Here is a 15,727-nt window from a genome sequence, read left to right as displayed (position 1 = left end):
CTTAAAACATCGTCTTTAAAAAAAATTACAGCGTGCACCAACTCTTCTATCATCTGCACTCTGAATGTTAACTAAGTACCCAAGAGTACCAAAAGCTGCTACTTCAAAGCAACGTATTTTCTGTCTCAGGAGCTAGGCCCACTTCAGCCCATGCCTGCTTAAAAAAATCCCAGAATTCCAGAGGTTCTTTTGGGGTAACCTGCTTTTTTGCTAACGTAACTTTATGTCTTTGCTTCACCCCTTCCTGCAGTGCAGTGACACATGTGCCAGCAACACCCGTTTGCACAAGTTTTTTACTAGAGCAATTCACTTTGCAGATCAAAGCCATCTTGTCATACAGATGCATAAATACAACAGCAGCGCTTTGAATGTGGTCCTTAAGCCTTTAAACAATCGCATATTGAGGGAGAAATACCTCTACAATTACCTTAATATTGGGATTTTACAAATCTCAAAGTGGCAACTATTTGAAAAATGAATAATGAACGGCAGACATCCCACATTACTTTTTTCTTATTTTGCTTTCCAAGCCCTTGAAATATTTATGTTTCCATAAATAATCCCATTCAGGCTGGAATTCCATACCTATAATTCAATCATGTGCTGTAAACAGAAACTTTCATACTAGACTATATAGAAGACTTGTAGGAGTATTTTCTCTTTACATATGTATTACACAGATTTAAAATTAGCTCTGGTTTTCAAGCCAGTCCAAGTAAATGCCTGATCTTGGCTTTTCCCCATCCCTTGCTGGCAAGAAGCAGGATGAGTTCATCAACATAGGTATGCTCCACACTGTGTAAAACATGAGTAGGAATCAAAAGATGAAAAGCAAAAAGAACACATGCAGGACCTGAAATTTAAAGCTATCAGCTTCAGTTGTGCTGTTCCCAAGCCTCTGGCCAGGTCCTTCTCCAGCATCACTAAATGCACCGTATTTCAGAATCAGGAGCCAAGTTCAATTAAAATCAGTCAAAAAAAACCACGTCAGTGGCAAAATCAAGGTTTTTACAAGCAATCTCCTCCTCTCAGCCAACGTGGAATTGATTGGTGCAATTTAAGTCCTAACATCAAATCCTTGCTTTTAGATTTCACATGGATTTTTTTTTTCCGATGTCAGAAAAAAAGAAAGAAAAAGGAAAAAAAAATCAACTTTTTAAAAATTTATTTAACTCGTAGATGGAAATCAGAAGACAGTATGCCCTGGAACAGCAGTTGGAGCAGGTTGGGTTCATACATTCACCAACCTGCATGTTGCAGTGATGGATACCACACCTCTGATACACAGACAGCACTGCCACAGCGCACATCACCGCAGTGAGACAGAATCATCCAGCTACAGACATCTACACAACTTCTGTGAGGCTTTTTTAAAGTTATGATCTATCTCAATTTCAATACTGAGCCTTGAAGGATGAAAACAAAGGTGGCATTTCCCAGTAAATCAGATTATGCCAGCTTTTTTCCCCACACACATTCCAGCTATGAATTTGATTTCCTAAGCCACTTACATTTCTCTTGAAGTCTCCTTGCTTGACTGCTAGACTCAAGTTCAATACAATCACGCCCATGTCATCTTCTAAACTGTTGGGATCTTCCAGTTTTAAAACCTGTTCAGTGGTTCTACAAGCAGAAAAAAAGATGTGTGCTTATTGACTCCAGTTAACCGGAGTTCATTATTAAAGGTCACGCTGAGCTGTGCAAATTTCAGCTTCTTGTCTGAAATTCCCAATATTGAGTTTAAATGTTAAAACGTGAAATCTAGAGGGTTCCTCCTCAGTTCCGACAAAAATACACCACCCTTTTAATAATGCAGCCTAGTGTTTATACAGAATTGCTTAAAACTCATAACTCTCCACATGCAGATGCACACTGAATTAAGTTACTACTGCCTACGCTTCACAGGGAAGAAAAGTGACAGGGAAACTCATCCAAGTGAATTTTCTAACATTAATAGGTGGGATTCGACTCATAAAACCTGTGTTCTATCTTACCTCCACATGTGTTTAATTTCCCTCTATGACTCAGTTCCCTCTCAGGAAACAGGAATGCTGGTATTCACCTGGTGGCACTCTCTCATGGATAAATTCATTAATATTTCTATAAATTTGGATACAACAGCCATGGGAGAAATCCTATACCCATACAGGGAGAACTCATTTTCTCCAAAAAAAATTTAAAATAAGAAAAAGGTCGCACAGCAAGGGAGTATAAAAGAACTAAAACTTGAATTCCTGGCTTTCAGCTCCACATTGAGACCCAGCAGCAGCAGACAAAAGGCGCAGGGCTTGCCTCCACACTAAATCAGGGCCAGATGCAGCTGCCGTGGGTACGGATGGCTGCGGGGGGAGGCTGGAAATGGGGCGCTCGCAGCCAGCCAGGAAAACCGCTCCCCAGCCCGATTATAAGCATTAACAAGCACCCCGCACTATGTGGAGCTAAGAAGGGATCTCAACCTTCTCCCCTCTTTCTTCTTCCACCTCCATAAATTATCCCAGTGTAGCTCTCCCTAAACAATGCGGCACAGAGAAACTCTTATTCCTAGACATGAAAAGGAAAGGGCGCCTTCTGCTGAACTGGGCTCCATCCAGGTTGGATTTGAATCTGGATGAAAACGTGCACGTACAGGATTTATCCTGAGCAATTTCTTTTAAAATGTGCTCCTCGCCCTTCTATCTAAACAAGTTTTCCTGAAGAGACAAATTCCAAGCTGCAGCAAAAACATTCCATTATTTTCCTACGTTTCTCAATTAAGCTGCATTAATAACCTTTAATTAAACAAACACATTACCTATTGAGTTGAAGCTCAGCGAGTGCTACGAATGCCGAACCCATGAAGTCTGAAGAGGTAAAGTCTCGATCGTACACCTGGGTAGCAAAATCATAAGCCAGTTTTATCCCAGCTGATAAAAGAACAGATATTTTAAGCCCTCCCAGTTCAATTTGGTATTTGAAAGATCAAAGCATGGATAGAATTCGGGGATAATTTTCCATCTCCCTGCTTTAATTTGTATTTTGAACTAAATATTTAAACAGCATTTTGAAAGTATCATCTTAATATTACGTAAACAGAGACACGTGCACCGTGATGGAGCACACAGGTTCTGTGCGCAGCGCAACAAAGCACTGCACAAAAATCAGGCACACTTCTGGTTACAGATGTTTTAGCAATGAATGCTCACAACTGGTAGCTGGGAGTTCTGGTAACTGTAATGTTCCTCATAATGAGAAAAGGCTTCGCTCCTTGTCACGGCTGCATCCCAGGTAATAACTCTGCCCAGCCCAGCCAAATTATGCTCTTAAAACCGTGCTTAGGAAACCACTGTTGGTTTCACCGAGCTTGCACAAGCACGGGGAGAGCGAGCAGAATTTAACTCCACAGCTTTAAACACAGCCACTCAAGGGGTTTTATTTCAGCTTGGGGGTTTTTTTGCAGACAGAAAGCAAAACACACAAGTGAAATCTGGGAGAGACATATGTGTGCTTTAATTTGAAATCGCTGAAACTCTTAAACCGGATCGTGTTTTATGTTATGCCACTACGGTGAATAAAAATCAAGACACTTCTAGGGTTGAAAATAATTTCTTTAAAAAAACCCACAAATTGACACATCTTTCAAAAGTTTAAAACCAAAACTTACCTTGATCCAGAGTTTTTGATCGAGGGTCTGTACGGGCAGCACAACAGTCTCATCCCAAACTGGGTTGAGGTTCTTATAGACTACCTTACTTTTGTATAGAGTTTTCCCATTCAGTTTAAACTTCACATAAGGGTCACTTGTACCTGCAATAATTAATAATAAAAAAAACAGATTAGCACTGCCCCTGCATAACTCCACAATCATACATTATTCTCTCATAAAAGAATAAATAGCAATTATAAATGGTAATGACGTATTTTATATATACATGCATATACTTAATTAACTATATAAACATTGCTGGTTTATACAGGAATTCTATTGAACAGAATCTCAAAGTTGCCTGAAAGCATGCAACAAAAATTCTTCATAGTCTGCTTGATGTCTGCTGTGTTATTCTTAAAGAATGTTAATTATTCTTTAGCAATTTAGTTAACATTTTAATTTGGGAAAAGAGCAAACAGAAGCAGGGATGAAGGACGATTTACAGGCCAACTAGCAACAGACAGTGGAAGAGAAAAACTGTGATCCTGTGACTATGAATGTATAAAAGGACCAAAAGTCAAAAGCATCGTAACTTGGATAGGAGCTCCAAGGAAACCAGTAACAATAGCTAAAATACCCGTCAGGATTTCATCACCGGTGTCACCTCTCAATTTGAAGTTTAAGTGAAAAAAATACTGATGTTATTCACTGGCTCAGGATAAAAACCACATACAGAAATGAGTCTGTGAAGACAAACACACGCTAATTCAGGTAACACATCCTTTAATCCAAGCTGCACATTTTGCCATGGCAATAATGTCCCATATTTTTATGGAGCAGATGTCCATGGACAGAGCGCGAGGCTCGTGCCGCTCAGCAGCAATAGACAGACTTGCAGCTGTCAAAGGAAAAGAGAAGAGGAAATCAACTTTTTATTGTTGATATTAAACCCATGGCATCTGCACCAGCACCAACCACCATGCAGGACACTATACAAAAGGCGAACAAGGTGAATGAAGGACTTAAGTAGATGGTTGATTTAGTAATGCACGCAGACTTTGCAACAAATAAATCTCACAAGCTGCAAATAAAGGAGGGAATAAAACAGAGGTGTAGCAGCATATACAACTAACTGATCCCAGGTGCCGTTCATCTGTCACATTCAACATCATCTGTATTATAACTTCTATGTGGAATTAAACTTCCCTCCTAACAGTTTAAGTTCCTTAGAAGAGTAACAGCTACTGTGACAGTGCTGGCTGCCCCCCAGCCTGCAGTGTGAGCTGCCCACAGGTAAAGACCAACTCCTCCATCAGCTTCATCATGTCCAGCAACAAATCTCAACCTGCCCCCGCTGCCTTCCACTGAGATACTGGACAGCACACATAGCAGTTCAGGATAAGTCAGCTTACCCAAAACCAATACTCAGTCTTATCAGTAGTTTGGTGAAACAGTGAGAATGTGAAAAATCCGTTTAAGCATCCAAAGCTCCGACTGGTGTTATGGGAAGTCAGTCTCAGGTAAAAATAGGTATGTTTTAGCATCTATTTGGAGTCACATAGTACTGGGAAGAACTGTGTCCCTGGGACACAGTTATTTATCACCTTTAAGAATTGAAGAAGGTTTTTATTCTGTTTAATTTCAAAAATGAAAACTGCCAGAGTCCTGTCGAACTCTGCACATAAGGGATGTTTCACTCACAGAAGGAAAACATCAGTTGGTTTTCAAACGCTATCTACAACTGACCCTTTTCCTACATAGTGATGCCCAAAAATCAAACCCTTTCTGTGAAAAATGCTGCAAACTTATAAAGGCATTCATTTTCCTTATCCTCTAAGAAAGAATAATAGCAAGGACCTAATCCAAAGCCAGGGAAGTCAGAGGGCAGCTTCTCATTGTTTTCAGAGGGTTAGGACTAGACTTTTCCACTAGACTACTTCTCAGAACTATGATTATGTTCTTACATAAAATGTACTGCTTAAAACCAGCACACTTTCCACAATGACTGGGAACACACAGATAAATCATCTCCCCACAACAGAGGCAGCAGCCCTCAGATGATGCAGAATTTGAGAAATAACAGCATTCAGCTCTTTAGCGTTACTTTCTCCCACCTCCAGAGATCCCAATTCCTTTCTCCTTTAAAAAGAAAGAAAAAACAAAAAAGAGAAAACTGGCTTTTATTTACAGGATAAGCAGGAGCAAGCTGCATTATTAGAAATAATAATAGTAATAATAACATCCACAACCTATTCTGTGTGTGAAACAGCAACTGTATGAGACAAGGAAAGCAACTGATTAAATGAAAGCATGAGGGCGCCGATGGAGGCAGGTGGTGCATGCCCATAATCCATCTGCTTTTGGTACAGAAAACCCACGAATGAGGGCAAAACCCAAAAAAAGAGAGAGAGAGAGAGGAGACAGAGAAAGCAAATGGCCAACAAGTTCAATGCCTGCAAGTATAAAACTCCCAAGCCCTTTCTCCAAGGATGGGAAGCAAGAAGACTATAGCTAAGTAAGCATCTCAATTGCATTATTGCTCTGAAAGCTTTCCAGGTTGTTATACAGTAAAGGAAAATAAAAGAGGGGGAAGGGCTGCCCAGCACTGCTCACATGAGCCAGGCTTTAGCAACCATTCTCATATATCTATATAAAAAACCTCCTTCATATTTATATATATTTATAAATATTTTATATATAAAATATATATACACACAAAACAGAATACATGTAAATTTTATAGAAAAATATGTATTTATATAAAAACATATGAAAAAATGGGGGGGGGGGGGGGGGGGAGGGAGGAGAAGCTGTAATAAAGAGAGGCCTTTAATTAAATAAGATTGCCACTCTGGGATCAGGCCTTCATGCTTGTCAGCTTAGTCTCAAAATAAACATCTCAAACCGGGGCCTCAGTGGTGTCACTTACTCCAGCAAGGCACACTGGGTAATCCCTCGCTATCTTGACAGCTACATAATGTTCAAACTGTTTCACGGGTGAGCGGCGGCACTCGCGCGAAAAGGAAATATTAATGCTGGGAATTAATAGAAAAAGGGATGATGGTTTACAAAAGCCAAACAAGGGAAAGGTGTCAAGTTAGTACCGGCGTTAATTGTTAGGGAAAATAATTGCGGAGGGGCACGGGTTTCGGCGGCACTTGCCTGTCTGGCTGTCAGAGGGGTAACATCTCAACTAGGCAGGCGGGGAAAGGGGTCGGCGGCATGGGAGCGCGGCTCCCGGATCATACAAATGACGGGCTGACACCTCGGCGCAGGCAAACAGATGGACTTTCACCTCTGCGGCGGGCGCTGACGCACATCAGGGCTCGGTGGCCTTTGATCGGGTGGAACTGGATGGCCAGGAGAGAAACAATGGGGCTGGATATGGCACCCCGGCCCTTTTGGGGCTTTTACGACTTCCCCCAAGCTGCTCCTGGAATGCTGATGAAGCTCCTGTGGCCCAGCATGCCCATTTCTGGCTTTCTTTAAGATGCCCCAGAATGCATCCAGGTGATCAAAATAGGTTAAAAAGGAGATGGGACTGAGAGCACAAGGGCATGGAGTGATAGGACAAGGGGTAGCAGCTGTAAGATGAAGGAAGGGAGATTTAGATGAGATGTTAGAAAGAAATCCTTCCCTGTGAGGGTGGTGAGGCCCTGGCACAGGGTGCCCAGAGAAGCTGTGGCTGCCCCTAGATCCCTGGCAGTGTTCAAGGCCAGGTTGGATGGGGCTTCGGGCAACCTGGGCTAGGGGAGGGTGTCCCAGCCCATGGCCAGGGGTGGGACTTGGAGGTCTCTTGCAACCCAAACCATTCAATGATAAATAAGCTGGGTGTACAAGCCCTACCTGAGGAGATGAACAGCACAGACTGCCAATTATTGACTGCATTTAAATTCAAGGCTTGAAGGCTTCCGGATTCAAGATCAGAAAGACATCTGCATCTATTAAAAGCTACTTATTAGAGAATATCTACAACCTAGCCAAAACAGCATAGCTTATCAAAAAACTGCCTAGTGATTTAGTCTAAACAAGGACATTTTTTTTTAATAATTTTCATTTTCACATGACAGGCACATAAAAAAGAAGACCAGCCATTAAAAAATTTTTAAATGAAGTTTTTTCCGCAGCCATTGCCCAGCAAAGGCCACAGAGTCAACTTAAGCACATGTACCTAGGCTCTTCTGCAGTGCAAGGTCTGAACCTGTTCATCTCAGTCACATCAGCTGCAGCCACATGTAAAGCAAGGAGACTGATTACTCTTGAAATCGGTTGAGAATTTAGCCCAAGAAAACACTTTTCTCGTGGGAAAAGCAAGGTGCGATGCTTTGAGGTTAATCTTAGTGTTACACAGTGACAAATAAAATTTACAGACTATATATATATATATACACCAAACAGGATGATCTACTTCTCAGCTTGACAAATCCAGTAAGATGGAAAAAAAAAAGTATGACCTCTAAAATAAAAATCATTCCATCATCTGGACCTGTTGTCCCATTAAAGAAACAACACCTGTCTCAATCTCTAATTCATTTCTCTAATATCTTTTATCTTTCTATTTGCTTTCTCAAATACCAAAAAGCAACGAGTACAGGCAGACAGAACCTCAGCTGAAATGCAAGCAAGCCTCGGCCACCTAAAGTTGCTGGGACACAGCAGCAGGACAGGCTTTAGTAGCCCAAGAAACTGTTAATGGTGTTTTTAAATGGATACTGCTGCCCTCTAGCAGCCACCCAGAGAGGTATCACATCAACTGTGTAATACTACTACACATTTGCTCCATAATTAAGGAAGAAAAAAAACCCCAAAACCAGAAGACTCGATTTAATTTCAAGCCACACACTATTTTATAGGAGTAAACTTACTGGAAATGTAGCATATGAAACAAGTCTTATTACATAAATAACTAAAAAACCCCATAACTGCCAAGTCAACTTAAAATCCTAAAAAAATAAAAATAAGAAAAATCAAAGAGCAGGGAGAAGTATAACCTAGACCATCTTAGGTTTTGGTTAAAATCCTACATTTTCATCTGAAGAAGGAAATTAAAGATTTATTTTATATGCACATAAAAAATGAATTTCTTAAAATCTCCACAGAAATAGAATTATTGGTGTTATTTACAACAAGGAGCAAGACATTTTTAAATGGAACACACACTTTTAAGTGGAAAACCATTATATTCTTGCAGTGAAATACCCAAGATCAAGGCTCAGTGGGGAAACCTGGGGACAAAAGAAAAAAGTATTCTGCTGGCAGGAAACTCAGGTAAATTTGGAAAGTTTTGTGCCCAGCTAGTTTTACAAAAGCAGATGGAGAGAAAACATTGCTTGGAAACAAGCATCACCAAAGGGTTCCAAGGGAAAATAAACCTAAAACCAAGAAAAAAAACAACAAAACGAACAAAAACCACCCCACCAAAACATCACCACAAAACCCAACAAACCCAAAAGCCCAGAGAAGTGTGAAGAATGCACACAAACCCACAGCCGACAGGGAAAAATCCTGGAAGGAACATTACTAGGATGAAAGAAGCAGATGCAGGATGTTCTATGAAACATGATTCAGAAATAGCATGTTAAAAAAAGCCCAACCAAACCAAAATAAACAAACCAAGAAAACCCAAGACCCAACCAAAACACCGTTAGTCCAACTGAACACTGAATTCCCAGTCAGGGCTAAGGTATGAATGCACAGGAGGGCACAGGACAGGGCAGAAGCCACTTCCCAGCCACCACCGAGGACCTCAGGTGTAAAAAGTTGCATCGCTCTGCATTCACAGTGTTTTGCCTAATAAAATCTTCTTCCAGGGGTCCTGGAAAGGCACAGTGTGAGCCCTTAATGCAGGCAGCTGTACTCCCCAAAAGGAGGGCAGCTATCAGTCTTACAACTGATAGGGCTTGAAGAGTTGAAGAAACCTGTTACCTAGATTACAATTACCAACAAAACAAGTCTTAGGATATTCTCTGGGCCCTACCTATGCTCTTCCTGTGCTGCCAGCCCTCTATTTCTTAAATTATCATTAATTTACCAAAGGTAGCTATGCATATAACACATTAATTGCTTTTGTTTGAACTCAGTGTGTTTTCTTGAGGTTCCCATCTCTGCGCACTCATTTCCCACAGCCAGTCCAGGAAGGATGCTCACAGGGATCACCACGTGCAAGGGTAAAGTTTCAGGCACAAACATTGTGCTTCCAGAAACTGGACTTGGCACAGACAGACACTCACAGCACAAGCAGAGCTACACAGGATCCAGAAACCATCAAAATAAATACCCAGCACCATTCAAATTTGCAACAGTTGTAAATTAGCCATGATTATGCCTTTCAAAAAGAAGTGTGAAAAGTTGCCTAATAAATCTCAATAATTAATAAATCTGAAGGACTAATGATCTAATTGCAGATACCCTGAAAACAGAGAAAGTCAAAATAATCGGCGTGTTTGCAGGGAGCGATTCAGCCTAATTGCTCTGAGCATTTGTTTTCCAAATAATGGACTTCCTCTAAGCTGACAAATGCCCAGCACAGCACAAACACACCCCTTCCTCCAGGACCCTGGAGCCAGCACGTAGAGCAGGCAGCCGAGAGCTAGGAGCAGTGGGCTACCGCAGTTTCATTACTGCTTTAAATTAATAGGACACATTATTCCATCCTCTTATTTCTTTACTGTCAGATGCTGGAGTAGGCTGCCCAGGGAGGTGGTAGAGTCACCATCCCTGGAGGTGTTTAGAAGAAGAGTACATGTACTTGGTGACATGGTCTAGTGTTGGACCTAGTAGGGCTGGATAGATGGTTGGACTTGAGGGTCTTGAAGGTCTTTTGCAACCAAAACCATTCTATGAATCTATGATTTTGTTTTGCCCTTGGAAGGCTGAGCTTCAGCACAGCTCACACGGATGTGTGGAGCTGCCCTTGCAGCAGGGCAGCATGGTGTCTCCGCAGCTCCGGGAGCCCATTGGGACCCTCTGGCAGTAAGTGGTGTCAGATGTGAGAGCAGATGATGATGTGCTCTGGATGGGGGAGAGAGGATGATGCACCCAGCGAGACAATGGGATGCTCTGTACTACTGCAGCCCACCCTTCACATGATCACCTTGAGAGGAAACAACCAAGGGCAAACCCAAAGCACAGGAACAGGAAACAAGGGAAACGAGAGAAAGAAAGAGAGATGGGGCACAAATATCCTGTAAAAGTCTAGAAAGCACAAGACTAAGCAGGAGATGTGCACACAAAATTCAAGCTGGAGCACTGCAGCTGAGGGGGAAAAAACCACACAAAAGAAAAACCAACAGCCACAGCCACTCACCAGTAGACATCACATCTGAGAAATACGGTATTTCTTCTAACCACAGCATTTAACAGATGAAAGTACAGGGGTTTGAAACAGGAGGGGCTTCTCACCTTTACAGGCACTCAAAACCCAGTTTCTGGTTTTTTGTAGAGCTGGGTTTGTCAACTGAAGGAAGGTAATGCTTCCTCACAGCTGTGGCATCAAGTTGCTGCTGGTGTGACATGCAAAGGTGACTCGCACAGGCAGCATTGTGCACAAGCAGAGCATCTCAGAGCCACAAGGGAGCAGGATGTTTCGGATTTCATTAGGCTGACTCAAACATGGGGTATCACCCTGCTCTCTGAAAGTGAACCAGCAAGTAGAGATGGGCTCCAGCCTCCCACAGCACAAAGCATGCGGAGATGGAAGCTGCGGGCTTCACAGAAAAAGGCTCAAAAAGCCCATAAAACCACTATGGATGCAACAAAAGGACAGCACTTATAGAACTGTTGATTAAGAATGCTTAGGTTTTTAAGCCAAGTAATTACCTTTTCTGCAGAACTACCAGTGCTCCACAGATACTTAATCAATAGAATATGTTTCTGCTTTCTTACTACTTACACTATTAAAACTACACAGACCAAACTCCTCACCATGACCAAGATACATCACGTCATCTAGTAACAGTAACACTATACAAAGTACATAAACCCCAAACTTTTGGAATTGTGTATATGGACACACAGACCCGTAGGAACAGTAGCGATGGGACCCATGCACCACCTCATGTTAGGCACCAAAGGTACACGTGGGTAACAGGAACACCTCTCGCCAAACGCCCCTTGATATCTGCTCAGGCAGTTTGTAACGTGTGACTGAGTCAGGCTGCATCCTATGAAGCAGCGAGAAGTAAATCAGACTCCACACAAGCTGATAACCAACAGGCAACACCTCTTTCATCCTGCATCCCTGAGAGGAGACACTGCAATTTTTTTGGAGTTTCCCCTATTTCCACCAGAACCAAGACCCTGCTCTAACAGCACTCTGCTTCCTTGGCTAGGGTACACATATTGGGCATTGCTATACAGAGGCTCTTCCTTTCCCTTACACTTCCAAAAAATAAGAGAGGAGAAGGAAACACTACAAATCACATTTTTTCCTGTGTTGCTTCTACACTTCATAGGGAGCACAGATGGCTGAGCCAGACTCCTAAGCTGATGGACTGCACCCCACTATACAGAGACCAGGTAGAAAGAGAGGAGCTACAGAAAATCAGGGACTGGAGAGACACAGTGGACAGAAGAAAAAAAAAAATTGTAAGCAGCAAAAGGTGGAGGGAAAAATAGTAAAAAGCAGACCTTAACAAGCATAGTGCTGTGAAGATAAAATGTAATAAAAATCTGGTAAAGTGAAGGAGGAATTTAATTCACGCCAAAGGGAACGTATCCTGGAAAGAGCAGCACATAGCAAGTCAGAAAGTCTGGAAAAATACCTGGAAAGTTAGGAAAAAGTAGACTCATGTAGTTCTTACAGCCTGCAGTTATGAGAACTGCTGCTCACCTTACTCAGGCAAGCGCAAGCAACTCCTACTTAATAACTCTCAGCATATACTGGGCAAATTCAGGGAGAGCCCTGTGAATTTACCAACCAGAACCAGGAGTTTCCATCAGCAGCTGCTTTCAAGGGTAGAAATATTCCTCCTTTGCTATGCACCTTGTATTTATGCTTATGTAAGTGCACAGATCCGTACTCCTTGCACGGGGACGAGACAGAAGCAAAGACTGAATGCCAGTGCCAGACTTCCCCCCGGCTGCTCCAATGCCAAGCACAGCCCCGCTCATCGCCTCTTGCCCTCGGAGCCGCGGCAGAGCTGAAATGCGGCTGCCTGCCCCCCGCTCGGCTCCCAGGTCACGGGATGTACGGCAGCAGATGAAGGCGGCAGCCGAGGAGGACCGAGGGGACGATCCAAGCCATCCCTGCCTGGAGCACGGGGGTCGGGTCCCAGCCATCCCGGAGCCCGAGGGGACAGTCTCAGCCCTGCCGGGGCCCGGCCCCAGCTGGGTCTCCGCGGGCAGCGCCGGGAACGGCCGCGAGAGGGCACCAGCGACGCGCGCTGGGCGCTGCCCTCCGGCCGCAGCTCCGGAGAGGCTCCCGAGTTCAAACTTCGGGGCGGGGGGGAAGGAAACGCCGGCACGAGGAGCGGGCAGGACACCCCGTTTCCCCTGAGGAAGACGCAAACCGCTCTGAACAGCCGCAGGACGCTGCTACTGCAGCTCAGCCACCGTGCAGCCAGAACGGCTGACCAGAGGAGGTTTCAAACTTCAAATGCAGAACCAGCAACCCAGCATACGGCCCATTGCAGAGCTCGGGCACCTCTTTTGCATACAGGAACCATGGGGAAGAGGGCCTGAAACCCTCTCCCAGCTGTGTCAGCGCTGCTTGCTTCGCTCTGGGGGTTTGGTGTTACCAAAATGTCAGTGAGGACAAGTTGGCTTTCAACCCAAGCCACAGTCTGACTTGCAGGACACACCGTCTGTGGGCAGCATGTTCCTGTATCTCAGATGATTCGGAGCAGGCTGGTACACCCCAGCACAGTGGCTGTATGTGGTGTTATTGCAGAGGGAGAGGAGGGAAGTCACCATCTACCAGCCCACAAGTCTTCTCCGAGGTTGCTCATCTCTCTGATGTGAGAAAAAGCTGGTAACTTCTCACTTCTTAAGAGCACATTGCAAAACACACAATGGTTGCAGCTCAGGCCTAAGCAGCACACCAAATTATTAAGAACCCAGTACAACAGCAGACACCTATACAGACGCCCATCAGGGTATCAAGCAGCATGCTCTATGCTTTTTTCCAAGGAGCCACCACTGCAACTCCTTTTGCCACTATTTCCCACCCTCACTGTCTGTGCAAAAAATAAAAAGCAAGATTTTTACTGAATAACATACCATCAGCACATACTCTGCTTTCTCAATGAGTGGCCATTTGCCACAAAGCAACAGCTGCCCATCAAACCACTTTTTTTCCTCCCCTTGCTTATGTTATTTCACTAGGTTGTCCAAGGCTTCACTAAGACAAGCATTTACACACTTACACAACATCACGCAGCCTAGAGCAAATCATACTTTGTCTTTGGAAACACTACTCTGCTGGAGTTGCTCGCTTTAGAGCATCTTTTCTGTATAAGCAGCTGGATGTGCCCTGGCTTGTCCAGCTTGTTAATAAATCTGATGAACTGCTACTCCGTCAGGAAGCACAGCCTTCTGTTTAAAGAGTGAAGATCTTAATCTGAGTATTCATTCACTCCTCCTGAAAGCTGGGAGGAAAAACGAGTCCACGCTTAGCCAAGAGTTAATGTTTTGTGAAGACGTGAAAAGCCAACATGGAAAATGTTAACTGAGAAAACAAGTAGTAGAAATCCCAATGTGAGAAGGTTTCTAAATCCATACAGGTCCCTCCAGACACAAACCTTCACAGGCCTTCAGGCTATGCAAGCTTATTCTCTTTATTCCCATATGGATAAACCCTATTTTTTCCATCTCAAAAGAAACTGCTCGTAGATTTTGTAATGCAAAGGTATCAGAGCTGTTTCTACTACCTGCACAAAAAAAATACGGAATAAAGAATAAATCTGAAATGCAGAAAGAGTGAATATATGGAAGAGCGCTCTGGCAAGTTCACATCGAAGGTCCTGAAGCAGCTGCTGCAAAGCCTCTGGAAGGACAGCTCTGTCCTCCACACCAAGCAGAGGAATCACAGAACCATGGAATCATCATGGCTGGAAAAGACCTTCAAAGATCATCAAAAGTCCAACTCTGTCAGCGCTTCACCACCAGAACCTCTAAATCATCTCCCAAAGCACTGTATCTACCTATTTAACAGCTCCAGGGACAATAATTCCACCATCTCCCTGAGCAGCTTATTCCAATGCTTCACCACTCTTTCAGTGAAGAAATTTTTCCTAATATCCTATCTGAAATTACTAACTGGCTAATTCCAGCACTTTTACTTCCTGGTACAACAGCCTGAAGAAAAGGCAGCCTACAAGCAAGCACTTTCACCCAGGTTTTCCAGGAATCCCCTAAATCTTTTCTAATTCATTTGATTTGGAGGTGGATTTTGGTTGTGGGGATTTTTTTTGCTGTTTTTTTTTTTTTTGGGGGGGGGGGGGGGAGGGGGCGTGTGTTCATATTGTCATTCATTTTATCCCAGATTAGAGAGGGTATTTGTTGGTTTACAGCCGTGGTCCAACAGTTTCCCTTTTGCTAAACATTTGCTGATAACCCCACCTCCCCCCCCCCAAAAAAAATTACTCCTTGAGTGGCTCCATCACCTAATAAATTTCAAAATCCTCTTTGGCTATTATTTTTTTTACACTCAAACACAGTTTCTGTCTATTAACGACTGCAGTTCTTGAACAGATAGAGATGCTAGACCCAGCCATGGTGGTGCTTTGCAGCTGCACAGAGAGACAGGAGCAGCAGCAGGAAGAGAGCAGCTCCCTCCACTGTGTACCTAAGGTGGATAAAGCCAATCGTTGAGTGCTGTGACCCGGACAAGGGACACAAGTCAACGTCTTGTTGCATTAGAGATAAGAAAAGAAGCCAACTGCTGCCAAACTGAAGCCAGGGAAAGGAGAGCCACGGGAATTTTCAAGGAAGTGAGATGAAAGGTGGGGCCTCACCACAGCGATCTCTGATAACCAGGTTCCGACCTTCCTTCAGGTGGATGGTCAGCAGGTAGGCAAAGGGGCTGGGCAGGTCACTCAAGCAATCAGTTGCTTCCTCTAGAGCCTACAGAGAACAAAGCAATCAGTCACCAGTGCACACCTG

At 43.5% G+C, this 15,727-nt stretch overlaps 1 protein-coding gene across 2 annotated transcripts in view; it reads right to left on the bottom strand.

The window, feature by feature from the left end:
* The window catches only part of MCTP2 (multiple C2 and transmembrane domain containing 2), a gene marked incomplete at both ends in the record, with an annotated part of 101,772 nt that overhangs the window by 79,970 nt on the left and 6,075 nt on the right, over window positions 1-15,727 (bottom strand). For both annotated transcript variants that reach the window (XM_084268088.1, XM_084268087.1), the window contains 4 exons: window positions 1,512-1,623; window positions 2,792-2,868; window positions 3,641-3,783; window positions 15,580-15,688. In XM_084268088.1, the coding sequence (XP_084124214.1) occupies window positions 1,512-1,623; window positions 2,792-2,868; window positions 3,641-3,783; window positions 15,580-15,688 (441 nt within the window). The remainder of the gene's footprint in view (window positions 1-1,511; window positions 1,624-2,791; window positions 2,869-3,640; window positions 3,784-15,579; window positions 15,689-15,727) is intronic.

Source organism: Gallinula chloropus, assembly GCF_964237585.1.
Source record: "Gallinula chloropus genome assembly, chromosome: 9".
Lineage (NCBI taxonomy): Eukaryota > Metazoa > Chordata > Aves > Gruiformes > Rallidae > Gallinula > Gallinula chloropus.
Note: the sequence above shows the minus strand (reverse complement) of the source record. Positions and strands in the feature narration are given on the sequence as shown.